The 16739-nt window shown below is 37.5% G+C and overlaps 1 protein-coding gene across 2 annotated transcripts in view; it reads right to left on the bottom strand.

Moving 5' to 3' along the window:
• Positions 1-16739, bottom strand: part of HEATR5B (HEAT repeat containing 5B) — a 99307-nt gene that overhangs the window by 30676 nt on the left and 51892 nt on the right. For both annotated transcript variants that reach the window (XR_003967895.1, XM_030311309.1), the window contains exons 23-26: positions 12364-12603; positions 11615-11866; positions 6243-6424; positions 3673-3741 (exon numbers count right to left, since the gene is read on the bottom strand). Coding sequence is in view for 1 of the 2 variants with exons in the window: in XM_030311309.1 (XP_030167169.1) it covers positions 3673-3741; positions 6243-6424; positions 11615-11866; positions 12364-12603 (743 nt within the window). In the remaining variant the exon portion in view is untranslated. The remainder of the gene's footprint in view (positions 1-3672; positions 3742-6242; positions 6425-11614; positions 11867-12363; positions 12604-16739) is intronic.

Raw genomic sequence — 16739 nt, 5'->3', positions numbered from 1 at the left:
GAGGTGGGTGGAGCTAGGGTGAAGGAGATTAAGAGTACGCTAATATGATGAGCACAGAGTGAACGACAGAATTGTTGAGTCGCTAATATTGTACACTGAAACTAATATAACACTGTAGTTAACACTGGTTATTATTTAGTAATAATAGCAATGTTACCAGGTAAATTTGTTCAAGGACTGAGGTACAAAAAAAAGGTGTTAAGGGCAGAACACAGGGCAAATATTTATACTTAAGGGACAAGTGGAATAAGAATAAACAATGAAAGAAATTGAAAAGAAAATTCCAGAAAAACAAAAGAAAAACCAGGCAAGTGCGGTGACACTGGAGCCAAGGGAAGAATGTCAAGAAGTAAGGGGTGGCCTGGTAGTGCCACATTTACTCCACAATTACAAGTCCTCATGTTCTGATTATCTGAAATCTTTGGGTCAAGATGTGGGTCACAATTCACAACTTTTTGATGAAAGGTAGTAAGGCCAGTGAACCTCACTAAGAAATACATCAAGCAAGACGTGTGGCAGCACCCCCCCAATTAACAGAAGGACACTTCTGTCGTGAAATGTAGTACAAATCACAGTAAGAGGGACGGATCAATACTCTAGCCCCACTCAGCTTCACATCAAGACAAATGAGGACAGTCAGCTCAGGTTTCACCAGCAAATAAATAATGAAAAAGCTTTTGTTTTTCAGAGTGTTTGGATATTAAATCATAATTAATGGATTATGTTTCTATATTTAAAATTTTTTTAAGCTGAGAATAAATATTTATGTAAATCATTTTATTCTCTTATAATCTTATCCTCCCAGAATTCAGAACTAAGTTTAATAAAAATTAAAAAGGACATTTTAAAATTGATTGTTATTAATTATGAACATATTGATGGCAAAATAAAATGCCAGTCAAAATATTGTTGGAAATATACTGAAACTTGAAGTAGAAAGATTTTAAATATGATTATGAAAATAGAGTTGCTATTCTTTAGGAAACTGAGCAACATATTGAAGAGATCTGATACACATTTCTCTTGAGGTAGAAATACAACTAAAAGTTGGGGGAAACTAAACACTGAGGATTTGGCACAAAGTTTAATTTATAAAAACATTAATTATCTCTTCCACTTTAAAGAAGATGAAACTAGATATTGCAGGTACTGCATTATAGGTTTGGTTTATCAAGAAAGGCATAGCAGCACTGAATCAGCAAAATCATTTTCAGAGAAAAGACCTTGGCTTTACATCAAAGGAGGGGTGCGTGAATGTACATTTATAAATTTTAATCTGAAATAAGATAAAGTATATATTATGTTTAAGATTGCTAGGCTGATTTAAATGATTTTTTATTAAGCCATTGATTACTTGTCCACATGTGTGTTCCACTTGAGTCTTCCTGTAATATCTAAAAATTGTCCTGATTTTCAGGTTTAACATAACATCTATTCCAGTAAATAGGGTGGGATGCAATGTTTCATGACCTGTCCAAAGCCAACTCCTTACTTTTCTTTAAGGAAAAGGAATTTGCAACCCACTGTTCCATTTGTTTCAAAACCAGGTTTCCTTCAAGAAACAGAAGGATAGGAGGTCAAAACGTAAGCCTGCCTCTAGATAAGCCTTCACCCATAAGATGGGTGAATCTTATAGAAAAAGCAGCTAGAGCCACATAAAGAATGAGACGTTGAAGGCAAATTCAGTAAGAGGAAATTTTCATAGTACTCATCCACAAGATGAAATCTGAATAGCCTTTGCTTTTCTATGAACAGGAGCTTTGTATGATTCTTCTGCTTAAATACTATGCTTTAAAACATCACCATGATACATTTATTTATACATACCTATGATTTCTGATTGTGTGTTGGTATCCCAAACAAAACGGCCTCCTCTAACTCTGAGGTTTGTATCATGATCCACAGACTTCTCTTTCCTTTTTAAAATTTTTTAAATGTTTATTCATTTTTTTTGAGAGACAGAGAGTGAGTGAGTAGGGGAGGGGCAGAGAGACAGAAAGACACAGAATCTGAAGCAGGCTCCAGGCTCTAGAGGCAAACCCATTCAGCCACAGAGAGAACACAGTAAGAACTTCACACTTACCATTGCAAACAGCAGAACATTCTCTTTCTAGAGGTCACAGCTTGATTATGGATTCTCAGCAATAATGATGGACCCAAACCCATACTCCAGAAAACTGGGAAGGAGAGGGTTGCCTCTCTTCTATCTTTAGGAAAGCAGATAAAGACTCTGATTTCCCGGGGGCTCCTGGGTGGCTCAGTTGGTTGAGCATCCAACTTTGGCTCAGGTCATGATCTTACAGTTTGTGGGTTCGAGTCCCATATTGGGCTCTGTGCTGACAGCTCAGAGCCTGGAGCCTGCTTCGGATTCTGTCTCCCTCTCTCTCTGCCCCACCTCCACTCAGCTGTCGGTCTGGCTCCCTCAAAAAGAAATAATAAACATTAAAAAAAAAACAAGAATTGGATTTCCTGAAACACGGGAGTTTAATGCATGAATCCTTTTTCAGAATGAGGCATGAAAAAGAGGAATTTATTAAAAGTGTAGGAATATAAGTGCTTGCTTTTGTGACTCTTTTCAAATGTAATAATGTTAGAACAATTCCCCTGCAATTAATTTTACAATTAAATTTCCATATTGTTAAATTCTCTTTAGGATAAGTGATTCCCAGAAACTTGTAAATTTTTCAAAACTTGTGATGAAAAAAGTCTTTTTTGGGGGTGCCTGGGTGGTTCAGTCGGTTAAGCTTCTGACTTCAGCTCAGGTCATGATCTCCCGGTTTGTGGGTTCGTGCTTTCTCTCTGTCCCTCCCCAGCTTGTGCTCAGTCTCTCACTCTTAAAAATAAACATTAAAAAAGTTTTTTTTAATTAAAAAAAAATCTTTTATGTTTATTTTTTAAGTTTATTTATTTTTGAGACAGAGCATGGGGGAGGGGAAGAGAGGAGAGGGGCTCCCAATCAGTCTCTGCCCACTCTCAGCCCAGAGCCTGACATGGGGTCTAATCTCTCTAACCATAATATCATGGCCTGAGCTGAAATCAAGAGTCAGATGCTTAACCGACTGAGCCACCCTGACGCCCCCCAACAATTTTCTATTACCTAATTATCATTAATAATACATTATTTAATTATTTTGTAATCTTACTTTAATTTTTAGTTGTTTTTATGATTTTCATACCTCTGTTTACTTCTGGATAATATAAAAGCTATGTATCCCAAAGTCATCTCCTCAGCTATGACAAAAAAAGGGATGCGACTAAGTTACTACTTCATCATTTGATACAGAATAAAAAAGGAAACTGTCACTATTGTGTTTTCAAGATAAAAAACAAATATTATTTGATTTTTCCCTCTTCTTTCTTAGAGGTGAAATTCTAAGGCATCTATTAACTTAAAGAAGGTAACTATAGGGGTGCCTGGGTGGCTCGTCAGTTACGTGTCCAACTTCGGCTCAGGTCATGATCTCGCAGTCTGTGAGTTCGAGCCCTGCGTCGGGCTCTGTGCTGACAGCTCAGAGCCTGGAGCCTGTTTCAGATTCTGTGTCTCCCTCTCTCTGACCCTCCCCTGTTCGTGCTGTGTGTGTCTCTGTTTCAAAAATAAATAAACGTTAAAAAAAAATAAAAAAAATTTTAAAAAAAGAAGGTAACTATAGAAAACCCTATTTTTCTTCTTACCTGGCAAGCTTTTGCTATTATGTCTGATGGGGTATCTTGTGAAAAGGCTGGTCTTAGAGCAGCTCCCACCTAAAAAAAAAAAAAAAGAAAAAGAAAAAAATGAATATGAGCGTTTTGTTTTAAAGATACGTGGTAAACATAAAGCCTCTTGTGTCCTTGGAGATGAAAACACACAAAATACATCATTGTTACTTTCCTTTTTATCACATCTCCCTTATCTCTCTTCTCAGTTACAATAAACTCAAACATACCGTTTTTCTTTTGCTTTCCAGGAGGTTATAATCATTATCAAATCTGTATGAATGCTATACCAAAGAGGCAATTAATCTTGTTTCTTTTTCCTTTGTTTTTGTTTAATAGTAAACAAGATTTTCTGACAAAGTCACAGGCTCCTAGAGATAACAGAAAACTGCTATTCTTTTTTATTCTGTCTATATTTTCCTGAATGTATTTCTTTAAAAAAATTTTTTTTATTATGTTTATTTATTTTGAAAGAGGGAGACAGAGTGTGAGTGGGGGAGGGGCAGAGAGAGAGGGAGACACTGAATCTGAAGCAAGGCTCCAGGCTCTGAGCTGTCAGCACAAAGCCTGATGCGGGGCTTGAACCTGTGAGTGTAAGATCATGACCTGAGTCCAAGTTGGATGCCCAACCGACTGAGCCACCCAGGCGCCCCTCCTGAATGTATTTCTACCAGTATTTACCTCATGGGTGAATCTCATATAACTGGATCAACTCCTTTAAATAACTGAGTAATACTAAAAATTCACATAGTCATTTAAAGACCTTAGAAGCCATTTTACCTCAAAAAGAGGTGCTTTCAGAGAAGGATTCTCAAGAAATATTCATTTGTGTACCATTGTTACAGTAATAAGTAAAGGAATATTAGCTTTAGTTTTCAAAAATATTTTTTTTTTACATTTATTTTTGAGAGAGAGAGTGAGTACGAGCAGGGGAGGGGCAGAGAGAGGGAGACAGGATCGGAAGCGTAAATGCAGAGCCCAACGTGGGGTTCAAACTCACCAACTGTGAGATTATGACCTGACCTGAAATCAAGAGTCAGCCACTTAACCAACTGAGCCACCTGGGTACCCCATGAACTTTAGTTTTAATAAGCTAACCCAGTCATTGATTTTTAGATATACTAAATTTAATGTGCATGAACTGAACAAGGAATTAGATATATTCAACTCCTAATTTGAGACATCTTCCCTTACACAAGAGTCAGTCACTAAGATATATCAGTAGCCATTTGGAAATGGATTGAGTCCCTCTCTGTGACTAAACACACATGGCAACTAATTGCAGTATTGGTGGTACAATCATCAACTAATCACAGAGCTGGTGCTGGATCCTGTACTGAAGGTGGAAGAGAATATACTATAACAGAGATTACTGGCTTGACTGATAAAAGTGGAATATGACAGACTATATAGAAGTAATATATCAATGTTGAATTTCCTGAAGTTGAGAACTGTTCTGTGGCTATGTTAGACAATGTTCTTGTCCTTTGGAAATACAGACTGAAGTATTCAAAGGTAAAGGTACATGATTTAAATAATTTATCTGTAAATGGTTTAGAGAAAAAAATGTGTATATAAAGAGAGAGAAATATAAAATCAATGCTAAAGCAAATGAGGCAAAAATAACCATTGGTAAATATGAGTAAAGGGCATAAGACAGTTTTCTGTACTATTCTTATAATTTTTCTGTACATTTAAAATTATTTCTAAATAAAAAGTCAAAATAAAGCAAAACAGAACAACAAACCTTCATTTGGATAGGTTGGGTATTTGGGAGTAAATAGTTGAATATGGATTTTCTATAGCCAGCTGGGGTAGAAGCTATAACTTCCTCACCAGTACTTATAATGGAAAAACAATGGATTAAAAATTATTCGTACTTTTTAATTTTATGTATGTTTGAGTATAGCTTTTAGATAAGGTGTTGTGTATTTGAAGCTAAGATTTTGATCACAGTAAAAAAAAAAAAAAAATGTGTATTCTTTCCTTGCTAACTTTGTCTTCATATAACCCATCATTACCAGGATTATATTTATTGTGCCTCATGCGAAGAAAACAAAGTTATAAATCTCAGGAGAAAAAAGTATCTCTGTTTAGAACAAAATAAAAATATTTTTGAAGGTATATAATTCTTTCAGTAATATTTTTAACTGCTATTATTAAAAGTTATCCTTCAGCGTACAAAGTTGCCCTTTGTATTTTTAAAAATGCTTATCAAGTCTTGACATATAAAAGTAATGTCAGCAAATCCACAACACTCTTTGAATGTCCTTTTATCTTTTAAATGGCATGGCTAAACATCTAAACACAAGACTGAAAAGCTAGCCTGCGATTTCTATTCTAGTTTTATCATGAATACGCTATCATAACTTAAAAATAGTTTTATCCTATTGTTTCTTCAACTGTGGGATTCAACTATGCAATAGACAATGGGAATAAAGACATATAGTTGAAGCTCCAAAGACATTTCTCCAGGGAATCCTTGCCCCCTTACTCACCACACAAAGAATCAATTTTAAGTTTTTAAGTAAACAGAGTATCTCACTCACATTAGCTTGATACTGCTCCAGAATCACTTGGCCTGGAAATTCTGGCTCAGGCACAGATGCAAACTTCTTGATAATGTCTTCAAGTGCTTGGAGCCCAGCCATCCGCAGCTGGTTACTATGATCTGTTGCAGCCATGAAGGCCATGCGAATCAGGTCGGAGAGATGAAGTACCAACAGGTCATCTAAAAATAAAATAGACGGCAAAAAGGAAAATTTCTTCCCAAATAGGTTTAATATGAAATGAAATAAACTTCTTTAAAAAAGCACTTATGGGGGTGCCTGGGTGGCTCAGTCAGTTGGGTGACCGACTTCGACTCAGGTCATGATCTCACAGTCTGTGAGTTCGAGCCCCGCATCGGGCTCTGTGCTGACAGCTTGGAGCCTGGAGTCTGCTTCGGATTCTGTGTCTCCCCCTCTCTCTACCCCTCCCCTGCTCATTCTTTGTGTCTCTCTGTCTCTCAATAATAAATAAATGTTTAAAAAATTAAAAAATAAATAAAAAATAAAAAAATAAAAAAGCACTTACATTCCATACATTTCACTGTGTTTAAAAATAACAAAGATACACTTTCAAGAACGCTTATCTATCATAATTTCTCAAGAACATTGGTAAACCTTTTACACAGTATGGTAAAATAGATGACATTATTATGCGATAACATTTGAAGCAAAGTAACTGATTATCCTAACTTTCCCCAAAGGAGTTTATAATTCTTTAGAATGGGATCGGCAGATTTTTTTTTTCTGTAAAGAACTAGATAGTAAATAGTTTTGGCTTTCCTGGCCATATAATTTCTTTTTATTTTTTAAATATTTATTTATTTTTGAGAGAGAGACAGAGCGTGAGCAGGGGAGGAACAGAGAGAGAGGGAGACACAGAATCCAAAGCAGGCTCCAGGCTCCGAGCTGTCAGCACAGAGCCCGACGCGGGGCTCAAATCCACGAACTGCGAGATCATGACCTGAGCCGAAGTCGTACGCTTAACCTACTGAGCCACCCAAGCACCCCTGGCCATATAATTTCTAACACAACTACTCAACTCTGGTGTTGCAGAATGAAAGTAGTCACAGTCCATGTGTATATAAATGGGCGTGCTGTGTTCCAATAAAACTTCATTTAAAAAAACAGGCTATGGGCTGGATTTAGACTGTGGGCAGTAGTTTCTCAACTTCTACTTTACGGAAAAGACTTTTGCAAGGTAAGATGTAGGAAGGAGAAGACTTTTTCCTTTTAGAATAAAGGCTGCTCCAGATCTGCCCAAACAAAGCTTAAATGCAAGTCTCCAAAGATTCAAAAGATAGCAGGTAATTTAACTATATCCCAGAACAAAGTGTAATACTATTTAAAGGAATACAACAAAATCCAGCACTACTACCATAAAATTTGCAATATCTGGCATGTAATAAAAAAATTACCAGGGATGCAAAGAAGCAGGAAAATATATTTCATAACAAGGGAAAAAACTCTCAGTGAATAGAAACAGATTCAGAAATGAAAGGGATGATGAAATTAACAGACAGGCAGCCTAAAACAGGTTTATTATAAACATGTTGCCTATATTCAAGAAAGAAAAGGAAAGCCCGAGCATAATGAAGACAGAAAAGAGAAAACCACAAATGGGACTTGTAAAAATTAAAAAATATATATATTGGAAATGAAAGATAAATTGGATAAGATTATTAGGGATTAGTGCCAAAGAGGAAAAGATTGGTGAACTTAAAGACACAGCAACTAAAATTATCTAAATAATTTATCAAGCTCAAGTACTCTAAAGTTCTTCAGGCTGCTGCAAGACTCTCAAAGTCTTTTTGAAGCAGTGGCAAGTCTGTGTTTCAGCCTGATTCCCAAACAGCTCCTATTTAAACAGGTTTTTGCTGTTATTCTTATTGTGAAGGTTGTAAGACAAGTTCTTCTAATTTTTTCCTGTGCCTACCTAAAATTCTTATTTTAGAATCTAAAGTTTAAAAAAGAATATCTATTGGTTTGGGGAAGAGGAACAGAGGAGAGAGAAAAAGAACATTTAGTCAGAAGCCCCCAGTGCTTCCTCACCTCAGGGAAACAAAAACATTCCACCAATGGGGTGCCTGGGTGGCTCAGTCAGTTGAGCATCCGACTTCGGCTCAGGTCATGATCTCACAGCTCATGAGTTCAAGCCCCGCATCAGGCTCTGTGGTGACAGCTCATAGCCTGGAGCCTACTTCAGATTCTCTCTCTCTTTCTCTCTCTCTCTCTCTCTCTGCCCCACCCCTGCTCACACTCTGTCTCTGTGCCTCTCAAGAATGAATAAACATTAAAGAAAAATTAAAAAAAAACCAAAACATTCCACCAATAAAAATCAGGAATAATGAAATGCTGCCAGAAGTTGGGAGGAAATTTCCAAGGTAGATGGAACTCGCTTAAAATGGGCCTATTCATATTATGCCAACCAAGAAGTAAATTAAAGGGCCCATTACTCCTCTGTTACTCTCTGCCACCTAATTAAAAAGGTCTAGAATGATAGCACTCTCACAACGAAAAAGTAGGCAATAATTCCTAAATGAAAGTGCTATCACTTCTCTACACAATTCTCTACCTCCAACTTTTCTTAAATCAAGACCTCTTTTTTCCAAATCCTAGGAGATGAACTCCTAAAGCAGGGGAGTGGGAAGGGACATGGGGCAGAAATTCTAAAGTGGGGAATTAGGGGACTGTTAGAGGTTTATTATATTCTGGGACTGGTAGTTCTGTGCAACGAAAGCACAGTGCATGCAAAGGGAGATAAGGATGATACAGGAAGAGCCTGGATAGCACATTTATTTGATCTGTAACTTTTCATACACACTGACATTACTGTTCAGGACGGCAGGCAATGGGAACTAGAAAGGATCCTCTTTCAGTCCAGCAGAACAAAGCATGTCAGATACTGAAATCTAGGTTGGAGAGCTGTTATATCAGCTCACCCTCCAGCTACCAATGTGAAGCACCCACTTAACAAAGACAGAGAATATGGGCAATCCACCCACACACAATGTGAGCAAATTCCAAATACGCACTCTACCCTTTCAAGGATATATAAACAAATAAGCCTGTGGAAAAAAAATACACCCAGGCAAAAGAAAGATTATGAAGATTCCGAAAGAACTAATCTCAAAAATAATTTTCTGGGGACACCTGAGTGGCTCAGTCGGTTAAGTGTCCAACTCTTGATTTAGACTCAGATCATCATCTCATGGTTCGTGAGATCAAGCCCCACATCAGGCTCCCTGCTGATCACGCAGAGCCTGCTTGAGATTCTCTCTGCCCCTCCCCCATTCATGTGCATTCACATGTGCGGACTCTTTCTCTCAAAATAAATAAAATGCACCTAAAAAATAATGTTCTATAAAAATCAGAATAAAATACAGAAAATCACTTGGCATCTCAACAGGATGCACAAAGTCACGGTTGCTATAGAATAAGAACAGAAAATCATAAGGAGCCCAAATGATATGATACGATGAAGGAAGAAGACAAAACAATTAAACGAAAACTAAAAACATAAAAGAAGACTTAAGATCTGCTATGGGGGGCAGAAAACAGTAAAACATTATATCCATGACATAAAGGGAAGCCTTGTGAGGATCTCTGAGAATGCAGGGAAAAAGACAAGATACAAATAATGAGAGAAAAAACAATTAAACACAAAGAAAGGAAAGCCAACTTAAGGATCTTCACCTTTCCTTAAATGTAATATGCATACTTCTGTGCCTTTACAAATTCTCTTACTTTCTTTGCTTATAATAAACCAGTGCGGTAGGCAGAATAATGGTGCTCAAATATTTCTACACCCTAATCCCTACAACCTGTGAATGTTAAAGGGACTTTGTACATGGAGATTATCCCAAATTTAACAGGTGGGCCCAATCTAATCACATGTGCCTTAAAAGCAGAGCACCTCTTCTGGCTGTAGTCAGAGAGAAGTGTGACAACTAAAGGTGGATCACTGAGACAGCCAATGTTGTTGGTTTCGAAGACAGAGAAAGGGGGCCACCAGTCGAGGAATACAGTCAGCTGACAGAAGCTATGAAGAAAACAGACTCCTCTAGAGCTTCCAGAAAGGGATGCAGCCCTGCTGAGACCTTGATTTTAGGCCAGGGAGACTCATGTTGGACTTTCTGACCTACAGAACTATAGGATAGGGCCACTGAATTTGTGGTCTTTTCTTACAGCAGCAATAGAACACTAATACAATCAGCTTCTTCTACCTGCAAAATCTTTTCTCTGTCTTTAAAATCCAGTTTCAAAATCACCTTTTCTGTGAGATCTTCCCTGGCTCTTCAGGAAACGAACACTACTTTTTTTATGTTCCCCAAATACTCCATCATACCACTATGGGACATGTAATTGTTTGAGACAAGCCTTTTTGTCTTCTAGACTAGAAATTCTTTAAGGATGTGGACTCTGTTTTCTTTTTCTTTGTATCCCCAATGTGTAGCAAAGAACAGGATTTGGTAAATATTTGATAAATAATGACAGGAATAAAGACACTGTGCTCATGATAATTGTGCTTTCCTGATAACTGTACCTTCAGATTCACATTCTATACATGGAGTACTGTTTTACCTTTTGTTTTTTAATCCATTTGTGAGCTCTAGTAAACTGAAAGGCATTTAGTAACAACACAAACTGGAAGGCATTTTCATGTACAGACTTCAATACTATTAACATATACAGTTTGTCTTTACATATGTAAGAAACTGACAGGGCAATGAAGAGACAACAAATGACGAGACAGAGTCTATTACTCTCTTACTGCCCTCAGCTTCTCTGATTCTCATTTGTAAAATGAGGATATTGGATGCGATGATTTCTTTGCAAACTCCCTATAATATTGGATCCAGGGAATTATGGGATATAAAAAAGGTCATAAAATATAAAAAAGTGACAGGTCTCAGTAACCAACAATTTTCACTTTTTTAAAACTACCTAGCAGCATTTCTGAAATCTGAGAGTTTGAGTTGAATTGAATGATAGCACTCATGAATTCTGACATTCTCCATGGCTGGGGACTGCAAAATTCACTTTGCTTATGCACCTTAAAGCGTTGCTCTATCTTTTACATTGAAGTGCTAAAACTAGGACAAGGTACAAAGGATATGTAAGTTACTGTCATTATTACCCTGAGGGGACATGATTAAGATACATCTACCTTAAGATAGGTAGACATATACCTTTGAACCACTTTCTTCAACTTATCTTCCAAATACAAAGCAGAAGATGGGTAGTATGTTTAGGGGACAGAAAACAAAGGTAAAAGGCACATGAATGCAAGACATGAAAGGCAAAATCTAAAGCATGTTACCTAGCAGCAAAATATCTCAAACCTATAGAAGAAGTACTGATTTTAAATTTACTTGTAGGGTTTCGTAGTTTAGCAGAACGTGCCATCGCAAGATCAAAGTGGGCCTGGTCCGCATTCTCACACAAATTGATGATTCGGCACAGGCAATCGGCAGCGAACACCCGAGTGGCCCAGCGAGGTGCCACAAAGGGCTTTGATTTATCTTCTTCGCCTAGTGTGGTGAACATGGTATCATCATCCATTTCATCTTTCTTCTCAGATTCCTCATCTTTTCCACTACTTAAGGGAGTTGCAGTGCTCATATCTATAACAAAAAACAGCATATTATGACAAATTTCCATATAGCAAAAATGATGTTATAGAACTTGCATTCATGTTAGAAGATTGTTAATAAAAAAGGACTAAATTCTCATTCCTATGAAAACAGTAGAATTGGTAAGTTAAAAAAAAAAAAACAATCAGAAACCAAGCAAAGGGTAACATAAAAGCCTTTTACATATTTCACTAGTTTTACATACTATGTTGAACTATGGAGTAACTGGGGGTTTTCATACATGAAAATTTAGTTTGAATTTAGCTGTTTCCCCCAAATCAAAGAAAGCATATTACTTTGTAATGTAATTTAACCTTCAACATTTATATAGGGATTTATAAATTAAAATGTATTAGTATTTTTAAATGCAAGCTCAAATTTAAATCTATGTATCTATATATCTTTTTATGTATCTGTATCCATATATTTACACATACAAATGTATATGAGAGGGAAAATATTCACTATTTTATATATTGAATACATACCACTAGAAGCTGCCAGGACATCTTTACAAAGCATTAGCCAATGCGAAAGTTTTTCTACAGCCAGTGATGACAGCATATGCCCCAAAGTATCGTGAATATCAGAACATAATTTTCTATCTGTCTCCCGGTCTAGCATTCCAAAAAGAAGCCCTTCAAGACCAGTTTCTGTTATATTAACACCTTGGTGCCGGCAATGGATATCACTTCGAGAACTAACTCCAGGTGCAAAAGGACTGACATCTGAAAAACAAATTTTATAAATGAACTTGTACTGGATTTTGTTGTACACTAGAGGTAACAATTACGTTAAATACCAACGCTTACATGTAAATTCAGGATTACAACAAAACAAGCTAGCTACACATACAATTTATGTTCTCCAGTTTACATACATATCCTTAGGTTTAGAATTTAATCTGACAACAAATCTGATCTTTAAGACTGATTATTCTGAGGTAGTTTAAACAAATCTCCAGGGAATGCTAAATAGATATATATTTCACGTAAAAAAGAAAAAGTGTTGGAAAGAGATATATTTCTAGGTAGATTGAATTTAATGGCCTAAAAAATAATTACTGCTATATTTGTTGGAAGAACAAATTGAAATTCATTCAGTCTTATAGTTCAGATTTTTAAAAATCTGGCTTTATAAAGCCAGAACACAAATCATAAATGGATTATATGCTACACCAACACTTAAAAACTGGGATAGTCCTTTCCAAGAAACATACAATCCAAAAGTAATACTGAATGGCGAGATGGATAAAATAGGTGAAGGGGATTAGGAGGCACAAACTTCAAGCTATAAAGTAAGTCACAGGGATGAAAAGTACAAACAAGGAATACAGTCAACAGTATTGTAATAATGTCATATGATGACAGATGGCGACTACACTTATCATGGTGAGCACTTCATCATGTACAGAATTGTGGATCTCTATGTTGTATCCCTGAAACTAACATAACATTGTATGTTACTTATACTTCAACTAAAAAAGCAATGTTATTATAAGATAGTAAATGTCTTGCTTTATCTGAAAATCTTTTTGTTCTTATAAACAGCAAAACTTGTACAACAGGTAGCCTTAAGAATGAACACCGTGGGGGTACCCAGGTGGTTCAGTCGGTTAAGCATCCGACTTTGGCTCAGGTCATGATGCCATGGTCTGTGAGTTCAAGCCCTGCGTCAGGCTCTGTGCTCACAGCTCGGAGCCTGGAGCCTGCTTGGGATTGTGTCTCTCTCTCTCTCTCTCTGCCCCTCCCCTGCTCATGCTCTGTCTCTATCTCAAGAATAAATAAACATTAAAAAAAATAATAATAATGAATACTGTGAGCTCCGAAGTCTAAAGTCCTCTGAACCTTGAAGAGAGTGAGACAGATGGATGGAAACTGAAAAGTGACTCTTTTAGTTGACTCACTCCAAAGACAAATGAGGGGTGTCTGCAGAAAACAGCCACAATGAAAGGAATTCAGACAGTAGGAAAAGTCAAAAGAAAAGGTTCCAAGGAAAGAGAACATTAGTGAGAAATTAGACACAGAAGCTTAATTTTCACTTAGCAGCAGGTAATATGTTCCCATATCAGGAATTATACTTCTATAACATGAATTTCCATAGCTACATAGCAAACCACTGAATTAAGAGAACATTGATTAACTCATTGAGGATGAATTCCTAAAAGGGGAATTGCTAGGTCAAAGGGTAAGCTGACAAAAAATACTGACAAATCCAAAAAATTTGTATGACTTTACATCTCTTCCTATCTGCAGTGTAAGACATTTGTCTTCTATTCATACCTCTCCCAACGCTAGTTATAATCATTATTTTTAATCTGGTCAGTTTCATAAAAGAAAAATGCTATCTTATTATTGCACTGACTTATAACTTAATTATTATTTAATCACTGGAGGTTGAAAATATTTCCTATGTTGATACTTGTTCTTTGATAAAACATGTTTCTTATGCTCTCATGATTTCTGTAGATGCAAAAGACAGTTAACATAGCAGGCCTGAGAATACTTAGTAAGGCCTGATATTCAGGTTAGCCGTCTGTTAGCATCTGAGAGAACTGGGTTTCAGGAGGGTTCCCACCATTTCCTGGTAAAAGTGGCTCACTATGCTTAACCTGTTTGTACAAACAGTATGGTTTATGCCAAACATCTGCCTGACTTTTGAACATCTGGGCTTTTGAAACATGCTAGGCAGACATACCCTGTCAACCAGTGCCCAATAAAAACCTTGGGGACTGAGTCTTGAGAAGATTCCCTGGTAGACATTTCGTGTGTGTTGTCAAAACAGATTGTTGGGGAGTCAAGCAGCTCCTGTGTGACTTCATGGGGCAGGGGCGCTTGGAAACCTGAGCCTGGTTTGCTCCAGACTTCACCCCAAGTACCTTTTCCCTCTGCAAATTTTGCTTTGTATCCAGTTGCTGTAATAAACCATAGCCATAAGCACGACTATATGCTAAGTCCTCCTACTGCATCATCAAATGTGGGGTGGTCTTAGGACCCCCAACACACTAAGCTTTTAAGCTTTAAAAATATTAAAACAGGGGCGCCTGGGTGGCTCAGTTGGTTGAGTGTCTGGCTTCAGCCCAGGACATGATCTCGCGGTCCGTGAGTTCGAGCCCTGCGTTGGACTCTATGCTGACAGCTAGGAGCCTGGAGCCTGCTTCTTGTTCTGTGTCTCTCTCTCTCTTCCCCTCCCCTGCTCATGCTCTGCCTCTTTCTCTCTCTCAAAAATAAATAAACATTAAAAAAATTAAAAATTTTAAAACATAAATATACACACTTCAATAAATAAAGCAATAAATATATTTTGCAAATATTTCCCCCTCTTAGTTTGTCTTTCAACTTCAATGATGGTGGCTGAATGTAAACGTTTTAAAATTTTGTATCTTGGGCAGCCATGGTGGGTCAAGAGGATCGGTACTGTGGGAGGTTCAGCAGGACTGAGCGAACTGGGAGTATACTGAGGTCATCAGCAGCAGCATCAACAAATTGTGGACTTTCTCAACTCATTCGATACATCTTGTTGTTCAAGACTTGCAACACTAAACGAGAAACTGACAGCCTTTGAACAGAGACTAGAGTACACTGAAGCACGGGTGACAAAAGGTGAGACCTAGCACCGTGCCATGCTGCTGCTGGGAGGCGTACCTGGGAAAGGCCCCAGCAGCCTCCGCTCCTTCCTCTCTCCTTAAAGAGCAACAGGGCTTATTCTGGTTTTACTTTTTTCCAAAGCGTGGCCTTTGGGCCCTGCCACATACGTTGGTGTGTGATGTGGCGTGTGGGAAGAAGTCCAGGGGCACTCTCAGAAACAACATTAGGCATTTTACCTTGTAAGTAACCATTTTGTAGAACTGTTTGTCAATGCATTTGAGGCCGTGCAGAGCCAAACACCTGGGACTCTTTGTTAAGGTCCTCCACCTCCTTTTCTCTCTCTCTCTCTCAGACTTTCCTTATAGCTCCCATTGCCTCTGCATTGGTTCTATAAACAGTCTTTGTCTCCTTTCCACCTTTGGAGGGGAGGGGGGTGGAGTGGAGCGGTGCTGGCTGAGAACACTTATGCCCTGGCAAGGTGGCCACCAGAGAATGTTGTTGGTAACCCATCAGTTTCTTGTCCTTTTGGGGAGGTCAAGGCCAAGCCCCCACTTGGCTTGAAGGGACATTTTCAGAATTTTCTTTCTGTCACTTGGGGTGTCTTTGCCTCTCATATTTCTCTAGTAAACTCCTCAATTTTTAAAAAAGATAAAAATAAAAAAATTAAAATAAAATTTTATATCTTATTCAGGAATATTCTGTAATTACTTTTGGTTCTATGTTTTCTCTCTTAAAAGCAATAATGTTTATTGTATAGCTTCTTTCACATTTCTACAATACAGTATATTTGTTAATAGAGCTCCTACACTATGCTAAAATTGAAGATATTTTAGTATCTTGCTTCTTAGTACCCAAGCAACTTCTATGCCTTTGAAAGCTCTTGTAAGTAAAGATTTTTCTCTCACAGTAAGGAAATATCTGTCAATTAAGCTCTGAAAAAGTTCCCAAGCAACCAATCCCTAGGGACCAGAAGACCAAGTATGAAATTCAAGTTATACATAAAACCCCCCCCAAAACAGAAAGAATTGAAGAAAGCAAAGATCTACCTTTTGCTACCCAAACATGTACTGACATTTCTTGTTTTATTGGTTACTCTAGCTTTACCTTCTTGAGGAAAAGTTGCATCACTTTTTAAAAGGGACCAAAGCTTTCAGGTACCCCCCAAATAGATCACTGCTCTTTCCAGAAGTCTATCAGTGATACTGAGCAACATCCTTAGAGTTAGTTATCCTTTATATATAGCTAAATCATCCTCAAGGCATGGCACAAGTATCTTG

This window comes from Lynx canadensis, chromosome A3, assembly GCF_007474595.2.
Source record: "Lynx canadensis isolate LIC74 chromosome A3, mLynCan4.pri.v2, whole genome shotgun sequence".
Taxonomy (NCBI): domain Eukaryota; kingdom Metazoa; phylum Chordata; class Mammalia; order Carnivora; family Felidae; genus Lynx; species Lynx canadensis.
This window is presented reverse-complemented; position numbering and strand designations above follow the sequence as displayed.